The sequence below is a fragment of the Penaeus monodon genome, chromosome 38 (genome assembly GCF_015228065.2).
Source record: "Penaeus monodon isolate SGIC_2016 chromosome 38, NSTDA_Pmon_1, whole genome shotgun sequence".
Lineage (NCBI taxonomy): Eukaryota > Metazoa > Arthropoda > Malacostraca > Decapoda > Penaeidae > Penaeus > Penaeus monodon.
The window spans coordinates 890,907-905,004 of NC_051423.1; the positions used below are offsets into that span (position 1 = coordinate 890,907).

Genomic DNA, 14,098 nt, shown 5'->3' on the forward strand with positions numbered 1-14,098 from the left:
GTGTAAAAATAGTTATTGTTAAGGAAATGTACCCAATATTGCCTCATCTCTATTTATATGAAAGGCACAGTAACATTCTTTGTTATTTGCCAACCGGAACCTCTAAAAGTTACCAAGCTGAATCACTCCCTCCTAGTCTTTACTGTGTGTGAATGTCCATATTTTAAGATATCATGAAACATTTATTATGGAGAAATTCATTTTTTCTCACTGATTTACATTATATTTAACTGAAATCCAATCTGTTATGGCAGGCATTTTCGATGTCTATGACAGGTATTTTCAAATTCCACTTTAATTTAAGTTTATATATAAAATAAAGGCAACCTATTTACAACTTAAGCTAAGTGTAGCTTACAAGTAGTCTTTTTTTCCTTATGTAATACTATAAAACAGAACTGATTTGCTATTGACATTTTTTTTTTTTAATCTATATGCAGTAAAATAAAAAATGACGTTTGTGCATGTGTTTGTTTGATTGTTTGTCTGTGTTACTAGATCAGTTTTGTGAGAGTTTATGTGGCAAACTTGTTTGTATGAATGTGTTTGTGTATTAATGTATTGTGCGTACAACATTTACAGATTTAAGGAAAATGAAATCTCAAAATTACCATTTATCTACAACCATTTATTTATGCAAATAATTTTTGTTAACCCCTTGACTGTATTTTTTTTTTCAGGACTAAGACATGCAAAAGGGATTTCTATGGAGATAAAATAGATCTAACAGTGACAAAAAGCTTTGTATGAAATCATAGAGAATCATCTGAAATGTTCTGCCAAAAAATAAATAAGATGCAAAATTACATTAAATAATACAGTTAAGGGGTTTCCCCACTCCCCAAGTAACAGAAAATTCATAGTAACAATATACTTTATAATCTCTCCCCTCAGATAAAAAAAAACAAAAAACTTTACAGTCCCCAAGTTCTTGGTACTCTGATATGGTTCAAGAAATGTGAAAATGAATGACAAACACACAAAGTGATGGGACTGGCTATCCTCAGCCAGTGTTACCTGGAGGCAACAAAACTGGTTTGCTCGGCATCCCACTATTTAGTAAAGATCCTCTACCACATCGACAGTTTGGGTCATTTGTAGCATCTTGAGTGAAGATGTTTGAAACTATCTGAAGTCTGACTGAGCTTGTACAAGCTAAATTTATGTTTAGGGAACTTCATTTGTATGACAAATGCAGTTTCTTTACCAAATATATAAATATCTACCTATGACCTTATCTAGAAACTGTAACTAAAACTCACAGGATAAAAAAATCACAGCTTAACTCTCAGTACAGAAACACAAGAATTATTTCACTGAATAAGTTTCCAGGAACAAATAGTTGCTGGATTAGAAAGTAATGAAAGTGGCTATCCTCAAAATTACTTCTCATTCACCGAAGAAAATGGATTTGGTAATATGTGCCATTTCACTCATTTAAAACTAAAACTTTCTTGGTATTGGACCACATGTTAAACAATGATATATATGTATATACATATCTATAAGCATAATCTAAACTATTCTATTTGGGAATGAAAACTAAACCACTTCTGCACCTCTTGAGCTAATATCATAAAACACTAGATGAATCTACACTATGGAAAGCAACATACAAGAAAAAACAAGGAAAATCAAACCACCAAATGATCCAATGCCAAATGCACCATAATGCCCTTGGAATGTATGACAAAAGTTCCCTAAACAAGCCTTCACCAGCAACCAAGGACTGTGAGTCTCTCAATTCTTCCAGGCAATTTCCTTATATGGTAGATGCACAATATCATAGGTGTGAGACTCCTTCCATAACCTCTGATATGAAAATATTTGACTTGACAGATCTAATTTGGCAAGGCTTTCAAATCCTTCAACCTTGAAACTGAAATTCCACTCGAGATCTCCTGCAGTGACAACACAAGCTGTTTCTCATCTCATACTCACACAATTTTCTTACTCGTACTAATCAACCAGGTTTTTTCTTTTTTCTCCTTCTCCACAACCTATGTTGTACCATTTCACCACTGGAATAAAGAGGGAGACACAACACAACAAGCACAACCTCCTTAACTGCTGCCTTTAAACACAACAATGTAAGTCAGTGTCCATCACAAGCTAGCGAAGAGATCTGTGCAAGCAACTCTATGATGAAAGATATCATACAATCATATAATATATAATATATATTATTCAGACTCCAAATAAAAGAAAAAGAAATACAGTAATAAATGCAAATGGTGGTCATCATTATTACATTAGAGATTCACAATAAAATGGGAGAGACTTATATATGTACACAGGAAAATGACAAAACTTTGTGCCATCTGAGGCATGCCAGCCAGAAATAAATAGCAGTCACTCTATTCAAAATAAGTTACATTGTCAATCACAACACATCACTCAAAATATCCTAATACTGTTTCACAACACACTATATTGTGTACAACTGCTAATTCCCCAGATTTACAAAGAACTCCAGTGATGTGGAAGGCAATGCTATTTCATGTGAATAAATAAATAATGAAAAGGAAAGAGACACAGATAGAAACTTTGACTGATACTCCTCAATGAGAACATCCAGACACTGCAAACAACCAAAGTGAACTTGAAGAATGATATCAAATTAGGCAGGATAATGCCCACAACCTAAGAAGAAATTATTTAAAACTTAAAATGGCATTCTCTTCCCTATTAAAAAAGGAGGGGGGGGCTGGATTAGCTGTACCTTCCACTACTGTTAATTCTTAGTTTCTTTCATGGCAGATAAACAAAATTGAATTTATATTTTTACTAGATATGATAACTCAGCAGAAATTTCAGTCACATACTGTTTACAAATCACAAAATATCTTTCAACAGTATAATGACTGGCTTATTTCTTCACTAATTTCAAGAGTTCATGTAAATCTGCTCTTTTTTTCTAAATCATTACTTAAGATGTGACTATTTCCCTCCTAAAATACATGTATCATAAAATCTGAAAACAACAATCAACAAAATACACAAATATCTTCAAATCAAAAGAAAAAGCATTATAGTAACAAGGCCTTTCAATCATTATCAATTTGCAGACACTTTTTAATGATTAAATAAACATCACTTTAAACATGATTTGTAGACAATTTTGATAACCATGTCAGGATTTAAAATGCAAGAGAAGACCCTTAAATAAAGCATTTAATTCCCTTAACTAAAAAAATAAAATTGCAAAAGGATAAGATTATTAATACATCTTGTACCCCATATACACATATATCACACATGCCAAACTTTTTCCTTATAGTAATACTACTAAATAGAAGATATATCTATTAGTTCAGATATATTCAGATAAGCTAGCAAGCAAAAGTTCCTCTCATTCTGTACATTCTCATTCTAAATGACACATGAGCAATATCCTTTTTACAACTGTGAGTCATTACACAACAACTGCAACCTAACATTGAAAAAAAAAATGTTAAAGAAGCATATCAACCAACATAACAAATAATGGTAATCTTTTGAAAGAGAGAGAAAAGGAGGGAGAGAAGGGGAGAAGGAAGGGAGGACAGGGGAAGAGGGGAGAGGAGAGAGACAAGAGTGATTAAAGGGAGAGGGGAAGTGGAGGTGAGGGAGAGAGGAGGACAGAGGGATGAGAAAGGGAAAGATGGAGAGAAGGGCATTGAGAAAGGGAGAGAGGGGGGGTAGCAAGAAGGGAGAGTGAGAAAGGGGGGAGTATGAGAGGGAGAGGGAGAGGGAGAGGGAGAGGGAGAAGGAAAGTGAGAGGAGAGGAGAGGAGAGGAGAGGAGAGGAGAGGAGAGGAGAAGAGGAGAGGAGAGGAGAGGAGAGGAGGGGAGAGGAGAGAGAGAGAGTGATTAGGGGTGTTGTGGCGGATGGGTGGGGAGGTTTATGGGTAAGAGTGTGGGGAGTGATGAATGTGTACAACCTGGTAAGACACTAAATTTCAAAACCCCTCTACAGAAAAAATAGAACAGACTATGGTTAAATTCTGATAGAAGCTGAGAATGATTAGAGGGGAAAAAAAACAACAACAAAGGAACCAGAAAGTAAAAATGGAAATGATGATCATAACTGCAGTAACACTGATGATTACAATAATAAAATTGGAAAAAAGGGACTTTAACTCAACACAATTCAGCTGTCAGTATTTTTAGAGTTTCCTTTGTTTTCACCATCATTCTTAATTCCTATTATTCAACAAAATATCTTTCCTGGACAAAATACAAAAAAAAAATAGTTTGATTTGTACAAAAGCTGGTGGAGACATATACTAATGCTCTTTAAAAAAGTTGTTCTATCACTATTATGTAATGTAAATTACCTGGTGAATACTTATGTGTTTAATGAATAGCATAAAATAACTAAATCAGAGATTCCTATCAATAATCACTTTCTATTCACAATTTAACTGCTAACTGCTTTGTACAACACAACAGGCATAGTAAACTTTGTTAATGCAATGTTTTCTGTATCAAACAACATAAGTTTTGGTAACTGGCCAGTATACAGGACTATTTATGGAAAAAATATTACTATGCCACACACTCTGCCTTCCTACCAATCAGATACATGCTTAGTACAGACTTTAGTTTAAAATAGCTACATATACACACAATGTGAAGTCTAATACAATCTTTATCCATAGGATCTAAAACCATTTTAATAAAAAATAAAAAGAATGAATAGATATGACACACACTGGTACTTCTATAATGTTTCAAAGCATCCAATACCTTTTCAGAAATGTGCATGTGGTGTTTTGTCTCTTTAGCAAAAACATAATTGACATTTTCTATTATCCTAACTACGTAGACTCCTATATCATATTCTGTCTATGCCTAGAAGATACGGCCCTCACATTTAGATAACACAGCCTAACATAGAGGTAGACTGACAAGAGCAAGACAGAGACAGACACACAGACACTCAGACAGTTAAAAAGATATAAAACCTCCTCTTGCAGTCCAAACTAATGTATCAATCTGATACAAAGGACCCTGATGGAAAGGGGGCAGCATCCAAGCATTTTTCTTGTCATCGTCAGTCAACTAACAGTTTGAGAATTGTTACTGTTCAGACCCCTAGAAGTGTTATAAGGCACTAGGCTTAGCACTTGGTCCTTCAGCAAGCAGTCAGCATTATCCAAATTCCCAGGTAGAAAGACTGGCACTGAGAGAGAGAGGGACAATCTCCCTCTCTCTCTCACTGTTGTTCACAAGAGCTTCCTTTTCTTAAAGGATAGGAAGAAGAAAAAAAAACTATTACAAAGGAAGGACTGGATGAAAAGAAATAATAATAAATAAGTATCATCCAGGAGTCCTTTGCTTCCCATAGCCTCACCAGGCACATGAATGCAGTCAGCCTAACTAAACTTTATAATTCACAAGCCTTGAAGTGAGGGGGGAAGTTTCCATCCACTGAGCAGCATGTACTCCTTGTACTTAAGGAAACCTCAACTATGTTTTCCTCATAAAAATAGCATCAATGCCTCTTTACTGAGCAAAATCTGGTAATAAATACAATCTGCGTTAATGCTACTTCCTCTGCTCGCTACATCACCTTAAATCTAAAGGTCAAATTCACGTTTCGCATCAGTCTGACCCGCAATACACTGTGTTCATTCCTTTGGTGTTGACTTAACAAGCCACTTGCATTCCTCTTGAATAAGACACTCTCTCTCTTTTCCTAATACGCCATTCTTTTCCCTCAGTGAGCGTTTACATCACTTAACAGAAAAAGAGAAAATGAAAAACAAAACAACCCATCTTAATCCATCTTGATGTTACGGTAAATGTACTTGACGAAAGTGAGGGAGGCAAGAAAAGAGACCGTACCAAGGGTAAGGAAAAACACATAACAGGTGAGAAGCGACCAGCCCACAAACTCTATGGTCTGCAAGCCACCTGACATATTTGAGCGCTTTAGGTAGTAGAACACACAATACATCAGGACGAAGCCACCAGTAGACCTGCAAAAGCCAGATGCAATTAGTTCATCTGGTCAGAGACGGATTGAGAGTTGTCTATTGTACAGCCATTTAAAACTAATATTGTATAATTACCATTGAAATAAACACACAAAACAACACACACACACACACACACACACACACACACACACACACACACACACACACACACACACACACACACACACACACACACACAACACACACACACACACACACACACACACACACACACACAACACAGCAACACAACACACACACACACAACACACACACACACACACACACACACAGAGAGTCCTGCAGCAACAAGGGAATCAAACAGTTGATGAGTTTACTTAGGCCCTGACATGGCTAAGTTAACCCAATGTCAGTGGGTGGCAAGACTACAATGCCATGCCAACTGTAATAAAAGTTTATCTGTTATCTTTACACAAAGATGGCTCTACAAGTGCTTAGTCACCAAGGAGTCAGCTATTAGCCTTACCTATCTCATCTGTTTACCCTTTTCCTTGATTTTTTGAAAGCTTCATTTCTATTATTTTATTGTCTTTGACGTTATTAATATTTTAAAAACAATCTAATAATCATATCAAAGAGAATGATAACATCATCAATATTAATAGTATTGGAAGGAAAAACACATTTTCCCACCAATTCAAGGAAGAGGGAAATCAGGATCGGTTACTAGAGCCAACTGTTGGCTGAGCAAACGTGGAGCCATCTGTATGTAACAAAACTCACTCACTCACTAAAGGGAGACAGTACATAAACCCACTGACATTGGGTTAAAGACCGATGACAAAAATGAAATATGCAGATATAGATTTTTTAAAAATAAAAATAATAACAACAATAAAATAAAATACAATTAAGAATAACATTAGTGATAATAATAATCACTTCACCTTGCTTTGGGGACCCACTAGGAGAACCTGTTACTCACCCAGCACTGAAGATGGATCTCCACCACCACCTGTAGTCCTCAGCAGCCAGCTGGAAGTAGGTGAGAGCCACGGACACACAGGCAGTTACACTCAGGAGGATGATGAACACCACGCCAAGGATCCCGTACAAGGTGTACTGCTCGCGGCCCCAAAGCGTCGAGAAGATGTAGTACATTTCCACGCTAATGGCACTGGAGGGAAAAGAGGCTCAGATTTAGTGCTGGAAAATACAACAAAAAATAACACAAAGGAGACAAAAAGAAGTGAATAATAAAAAGAAACAAAGAACAAAAAGAAAAGGCAGATGATGAAATGGAAAAAGAAGAAACTAAGAAAAGAAAAAATCATCAAAGCAAAAAAAAAAATAATAATAAATAAATAAATAAAGTGGAATATGAAGGAACTCACCTGAAGGGCAGGAAGCCACCAACAGCACAGTGTGCCCAGGAGGATCGGTACCAGGGACCTGAAGGTATCTCCCGTGCAATGTTCTTCGTCCGGCAGGGGAAGTTGTACTCTATGCGGCCATTCTTTCCCAGGATTCCTCCAAAAATGGTGAGTGGGTAGCCCACTGCAAGGGGGATACATCTTCAGATTTGGCATTGGAAAACAGGACTGATCTTTATGATTTTTTTTCTTCAAGACATTACTCTCTCTCTTCTAGGACAAAAGTATATCCAACCTTTAACTTCTGCAACAATCTGAACACTTAACTAAATTGTTACATTAATTCACATATATAAGGCACAGAAACCATTTAAACCCTTACAAAAACAAAAACAATTTATGCATAAACCACTTTTTACAAGCACCAATGAAACACATTTTACAACACTAACATTCATATGCATATAGATCACTTTTCACAGACTAAACCTCACAATTCAATATAAACTCTTCCGAACACAAAAAGGGTGTAAACATACAAAATCAAAAGGCTCAAAGACTCACCGAAGATCCACATGAGCAGCAAGAGGATGATGGTAGTGAAGGGAAGGGCTTGGGTGGAGTGGTAGGCCCAGGCAACCGTATTCTGAATGCTCCAGATCAAGAAGAACGGACCTGCAAATCATTCAACTGATATAAGGTGGCTGCTTCTGGTGGGTTCTCATCAGTTAACCTGAACAGATAAAATGCAAAAAATTCTAGGTATTGCAAAGTTTGTAAACTATACATATTCATCAGTTTCAGAGTCCCCCCCCCCCCCTTACCAGTCTGTGAACTCTCACTCTCACTCTCTCTGTCTCTCTCATTCTCACTCTTTCACTCTCACTCTCTTTCATTCTCATTCACTTTCACTCTCACTCTTCCAAACTTCTAAACCACTGCACCTGCAAAGAGCACTGTTGTCAAATTGATGTTGGACACCCACTTGGTGCCCCCCATCATTCTGAAGTTGGACGAGGAAACGTATCCTGCGATGACTGATGCAAGGGCGTACAGGAAGATAGCCGCACTGTTCATAGAGCCATGTCGGTGGACGTTGAACATGCCCAGCAGAGCCATTCCTATGATCCCCACTGCCACTGCCAGGAACTGACATCCAACACCTGCAAATACTTAGCTATTAGACTTGTTTCTAGATAATGAAATACAAAATAAATAAGTCACTATTTAACAATAAAATGAATCAGAAAATTGGTAATCAAATAAAAGTAGGATGCATAATCATTCTCCATTCCTGACTCAGTAACACTGCACCAATTCACTTCCTATTAATACACTTACAAAATGTTTTATTTCTCACCTAAAATGGATGAAAACAGGCTCTTGTGCTGTGGGAACCGGAAGACATCAGTGTGGATGATTTTCCAACCATACTCATCACTATCTATGTCATCCCGGCCCTCTTCGTCAATGTTGTAGCGTGCAAAGTCATTCCGTAACACTCGGGTCTATATGACCAAAGGGAGGGAGAAGAGGAAATACTGAGAAAGCCGGGAACATATTCTTGCACTAATCCATAAATGATTTAGTATTTCTTTGCAAATGATAACTTTACTTTCCTTGATTATTTCCGAAATACATCCAGTAACAACAACATCAACAATAACAATCAAAATAGTAAATCACAATAATAATAACGACTGAAGAATATATAAATAAATAAACAGGACACAAAGACAAGCTCATTCAAATCTTGAATTTCTTCCAGTTTATCAAGACTTACCAGGATAATAACCACAAAGCCTATGAGGAGAAACACAAGCACCATAGAGTTGATGATGGAAAGCCAGTGAATCTCTAGACTGCGTGGGAAGAAGCTGTTGTCCTGAATAAGACGCCCTCGGTCGGCATATGCAATTCTGTAGGAAGACCGAGTGGGTGAGTCTGTGTAAATGCAATCTCAAACCTTTAATGGACTAAACATATTATGGTGAAAAATTTCCAATATTCTTAATAACTTTTGACACAAAAGCAACTTTACATTAGTTTGGCATAAACATAAGAAAAAAGACATTCTAATAAATAAAATGTCCAACACACACAATAAAATAAACTTACTTTGTAGGAATCCAAGTTACAGAATATGTAGGCTGTATGTTGAGTGGTGGCTCTACATCATCCAGGGAAATAGGGGCATGCTCCTTCGTTGCATTTACATAGATGATCTGGGGACCATAGGCAAACATATAGCAAGAAAGATATTTAAAGAAGTAACCATCAGCCCCAAACAGTGCCACAACACTTCTCCTAACAATATGTAATTTCTGCCTTCACAAATACCTGGTACAAAATCTACTTCACCCAAGGAAACAAACATCCCACAGTTCATCTTTGAGAACCCACCTTATTTTCATTATAGTAAATATTGAAATGCTGGTGTGTCCACAGGTACACTTTATGGGTGTGGGGGACAAAGCCTGATTCCTCGAGATGACCAATGAAGTCTCGCACTGGGATATCGTCGACCACAAATTCGTAGTAGTAGTGCTCTTCGATGGCCTCCCGGAGGTATTGCACCTCCTCCTCCGATAACACCAGGTCACAGAGCTTTCGGTTTTGCATGTTCTCTGGAAAGAAAGAGGAAGGGAAGGGAGTAAAGATGTGCACTGATGCACCAGCCTTTGGATCAGGAATTCTTACTGATCTTGTATTTCTAGTTCCTTTGATCTAAACCCATTTCTTCTACTGCTGCAGAATATAATGTTGAATACATTTTTTTTCTTGTCTTCCATTTGTTTATTAGTTGTTATTTTGTATCTGTACAGAATCATTGACTAAAAATGGCTGATGAAAATCCACCCAAAGGTAAGGTTGACAGTAGACAGAAGATGCATAATAATAAAGAGAAATAAAGAGAGCCAAGACACAACTGATATTGGACTCTTAACCCCTATGATCTGGATGACCTGACCATCTCATCACAAAAAAAAAATTGGTTTGAGAGGCAGGTGACGGGAACTTGCTGTCATGAGAATCTCGGATGAAGACCAGGGTGATGGGAATGACTCATCACAAGTGCACCAAGCTCTTGCAAAATTATTAGGCTCAGTGGGCCTTTAGGAAGGGGCTTTGGACTATTTCCAATGATAAATGGGTACCTAGGATCTTAATCCTGGCTGCTGTTACCAGAGGCACAGGTTGTATTACAAATAGTTGAATATTATGAAAAAAATTAACAATTACATATATAATAACATGTTACATACTGTTATTATTCTTGCACTGAGTTATGAACCACCTAAAGGGATAATATGGAGTCTGTGCAAGGAAAACAATCTACTATCATCTGGAAAAAGCAAAGCAAATAACAAACTTAGACACTGGAAAATGGAGAAAAAAAGAAAAGAAAAAAATACATAAAATAATAATAACAATTATCATTATGATAATAATAATAATAATAATAATAATTATTATTATTATTATTATCATTATAATAATGATGATGATAATAATAATGATAATAATAATAATAATAATAATAATAATAAAAACACTTATCCAGAAAAAGAGAAATAACATTGCAAAGGGGAGGCATGGAGTCTTGTCACTTCATGAGTGTTTGTGTGTGCCCAGCATACAAGCCACACACTTGGCCGCTCAAGTGAGCCCAATGAACGTATTTAGGGCCACATGCGGGCAGTGAAGCACCCAGATCGATGGGGACCAATGAGCTAGATTTTTCTATGATTTTAAAAAAAATACTGAAAGCAACAAAAGCTAAAATGAAGCAGACTACCCTCCACTCTCTTTTTTTTTTTTAAACAGCGTCAAATCGAACATAGAAAGCATGATGATCTTCACCCGTCCACCTCAACCACTCCTGATTCCTTCCAAAGAAACCTGGTTGAAAATGAAGAGGAAATGGCTTGTGTAGAAGTCATAATCCCTCTTATCTACCTGTGAAAAGCTCAACCCTCGTGCCCTACACCTCTGCCAAGTGCCAGTGGCCTCCCCTCTGAACTTAAATGTTGTGAGAAATAATAATAATTTGCCTTTCTCTTTTGTATCAACTTTTCTTTGATGAAACTCTAGGTATTACTCTTTTTAATAAAAACAAAACAACAACAACACTGGATATCAAACATTGGATATCACAGTCTTGTCCACATTACACCTTTTTAAAATATATTCCTATGGGATAATTTGCATCACACTTTGTCAAATTATTTGCCATATTATCATGATCCATAATAATGACAAAAAAAAAGGGATTCCCTGTAATCATATTCACCGACAACATATTTCATACAACAACAATCAGTTTCTCACATATAATATATTGATAATAATATACCCAGTATTTCAGGTGCACAGGAACAAAATACTGTTCTTATTACTAAAAATCTAAAAAGTGTAACCACAAATTTAATTTTCCAAAGGCAATCTGCACTTAAATATTCTTCTTCTTTAATTATAATACATTTAATCAGTACTACATTTTTCAATCTAGTTATATCAGTATTCTGAAAACTCACACACTAATGACTACCTGCTGCCTATTAGCACAAACTTTCTAGCAAGTGTAAGATTTAATGAGCACTTGTTTGTGGAAGTATTTAGTCTACACTAAAAGATGCAAGCAAGATGAAAGAGAAGGAAAGAAAATGAGAGAGGGAAAAAGAAGAGAGAAAGGAAAGGAGAAGAGAGACGAGAGACAGAGAAACGCTCTTGCTTTTGTTGCTTTTCATTTTACACACATATGTGGACAGTGAAAAATTCACACTCAAAAATACCAAAACATACATAATCTTGCAAGCACACATTCACACACCCAACATCCATATACACTTTTCTCATAGGAACCTCAGAATATGCTACATTTAGTTTCAAAAGAGAGAGAGAGAGAGAGAGAGAGAGAGAGAGAGAGAGAGAGAGAGAGAGAGAGAGAGAGAGAGAGAGAGAGAGAGAGAGAGAGAGAGAGAGAGAGTGTATGTGTGTATGTGTGTATGTGTGTGTGTGTGTGTGTGTGTGTGTGTGTGTGTGTGTGTGTGTGTGTGTGTGTGTGTGTGTGTGCTTGTGAGCGAGCATGCATGAGTGGGTGAGTGTGTGTGTGAGTGTGTGTGTGAGTGTGAGCCTGAGTGGGTGAGTTAGTGTGAGTGTGAGTGTGCGTGTGAGTGAGCATGTGTGGGTGGGTGAGTGTGAGTGTGAGCATGAGAGGGTGAATTAGTGTGAGTGTGAGTGTGTCCCCCTCAGGCACACTTCCGGAAATGGATACCAACCAACTTTTGATCCTCACCTTTGAACTTGATCCTTATGTCAGACTTGGCCATGCGGTCTCCATCCAGGACCTCGCCAAGGGTCAGGCTCTTGTGCTCAATCTAGGGGGTGCATTAAAAGACGATGAAACCCCCTTCATGACCTCTTTAAGAGTAATAATGATTATAAGAATAACAATGATGATAATTAGAACATTAATGAAAGGGACAAAAATAATGGTTAAAGGATTTCTCTGTTCATGTGAGCAAGAACTGATTTCCTACAAAATTATGACTGTTCTGTGGGCAATGATAACGCTCGTAACACTTACTATCTTGGGCCGACAGACGGGTAGTTGGTAGTAGTGATATGTTTCATGGGGGTTGAAGTAGGGCCCCACTTTGTTGACGTAAAGTATGACCTGGAAACCAAAGTTGCAACTGCATTACTTTTACCTGAGAAGGACCATTACTTTGTCTTAAAATTAAAGTCTATTGCATTCTCCACAAGAGAATCACGGTGGATGAGGTTGTTTCTTTGAAATTTTGATGGAATTATAACCTCTAACAGGATCCGCGGCAATGGCATGAGGATCATCTCCTGAATCACACACATTAACGACCAAGACATAAACACCAAGAACTTTGATTACACGCATTCAACCTGTTAACTTCCAGGCAAAATTAGCCAATGACCCTTTGCCACAATTAACCTGTTTTTTAATTGCTTTTTATATTGCTTATCATACTGAAAATGATCAAAGCTATCATGAAAAGCAATAGCGCTTACTTGATGGAATGCAAATAGGAACTTGTACAGCATTAAAAATATGATCAATATGTGGTGGTGATGGCAATGTTGTATATATGGCAGTCCACAGGTTAATAAAGTTCACAAACAATTGCAGCTTTAACTAAAGAACAAAAAAAATCATATTACTCAATGAAATATACCCTTCAAGATCCAATTTACCTAACATACAGAATATCTACATTACATATCAAGGATAATGAAACATTCCTTGATACCTTGCAAGCCTGGCACAGGTGCTGCAGAGATTTTCGAGTCATCTCATAAACTGTTAATCTAATTCTACACTTCTTCCTATATATTTACAAGAAAATGGGCCGTAGAAACCCTGTTAAAGAATGCTACCTCTTAGAATATGCTTCGACATGTAAACAATATTCAACAAGAGGTAAACATTACCGATCAAATTATGGGGACTGAAAGCAAGTATCCAATAATACAGTGTGTTATTCCAATCCCTGTTGCCCTTCTGAAAGTTACGAAAAACAAAAAAAACTAGCCATCTATTCGAAGCATATACACTGACATATGGCAGTTTGAAAAGCATGGAGAATTCACTTCAAACACAGCATTAAACCTTCCTGCTATGTCTTTGGGTTCCCTTCCTAGAAATATGTGGTGAGAAACGAGGAAAAATTTTCTTCCTTACATCAACCAAACATTCTCTCCATCCAATCTCAATCACATATATTCGTCCACTAGAAATCAAGGCAGAAAACACGATGGCTTC

General features: G+C 37.0%; 1 protein-coding gene across 2 annotated transcripts in view; it reads right to left on the bottom strand.

Moving 5' to 3' along the window:
- Positions 1–3,753: 3,753 nt before the first annotated feature.
- LOC119596876 (transmembrane 9 superfamily member 1-like) overlaps positions 3,754–14,098 on the bottom strand; it is a 13,944-nt gene continuing 3,599 nt past the window's right edge. For both annotated transcript variants that reach the window (XM_037946226.1, XM_037946227.1), the window contains exons 3-13: positions 12,890–12,979; positions 12,599–12,680; positions 9,703–9,926; positions 9,418–9,524; positions 9,083–9,218; positions 8,660–8,807; positions 8,244–8,462; positions 7,864–7,974; positions 7,321–7,483; positions 6,912–7,103; positions 3,754–5,965 (exon numbers count right to left, since the gene is read on the bottom strand). In XM_037946226.1, the coding sequence (XP_037802154.1) occupies positions 5,764–5,965; positions 6,912–7,103; positions 7,321–7,483; positions 7,864–7,974; positions 8,244–8,462; positions 8,660–8,807; positions 9,083–9,218; positions 9,418–9,524; positions 9,703–9,926; positions 12,599–12,680; positions 12,890–12,979 (1,674 nt within the window). In that variant the 3' untranslated portion in view covers positions 3,754–5,763. The remainder of the gene's footprint in view (positions 5,966–6,911; positions 7,104–7,320; positions 7,484–7,863; positions 7,975–8,243; positions 8,463–8,659; positions 8,808–9,082; positions 9,219–9,417; positions 9,525–9,702; positions 9,927–12,598; positions 12,681–12,889; positions 12,980–14,098) is intronic.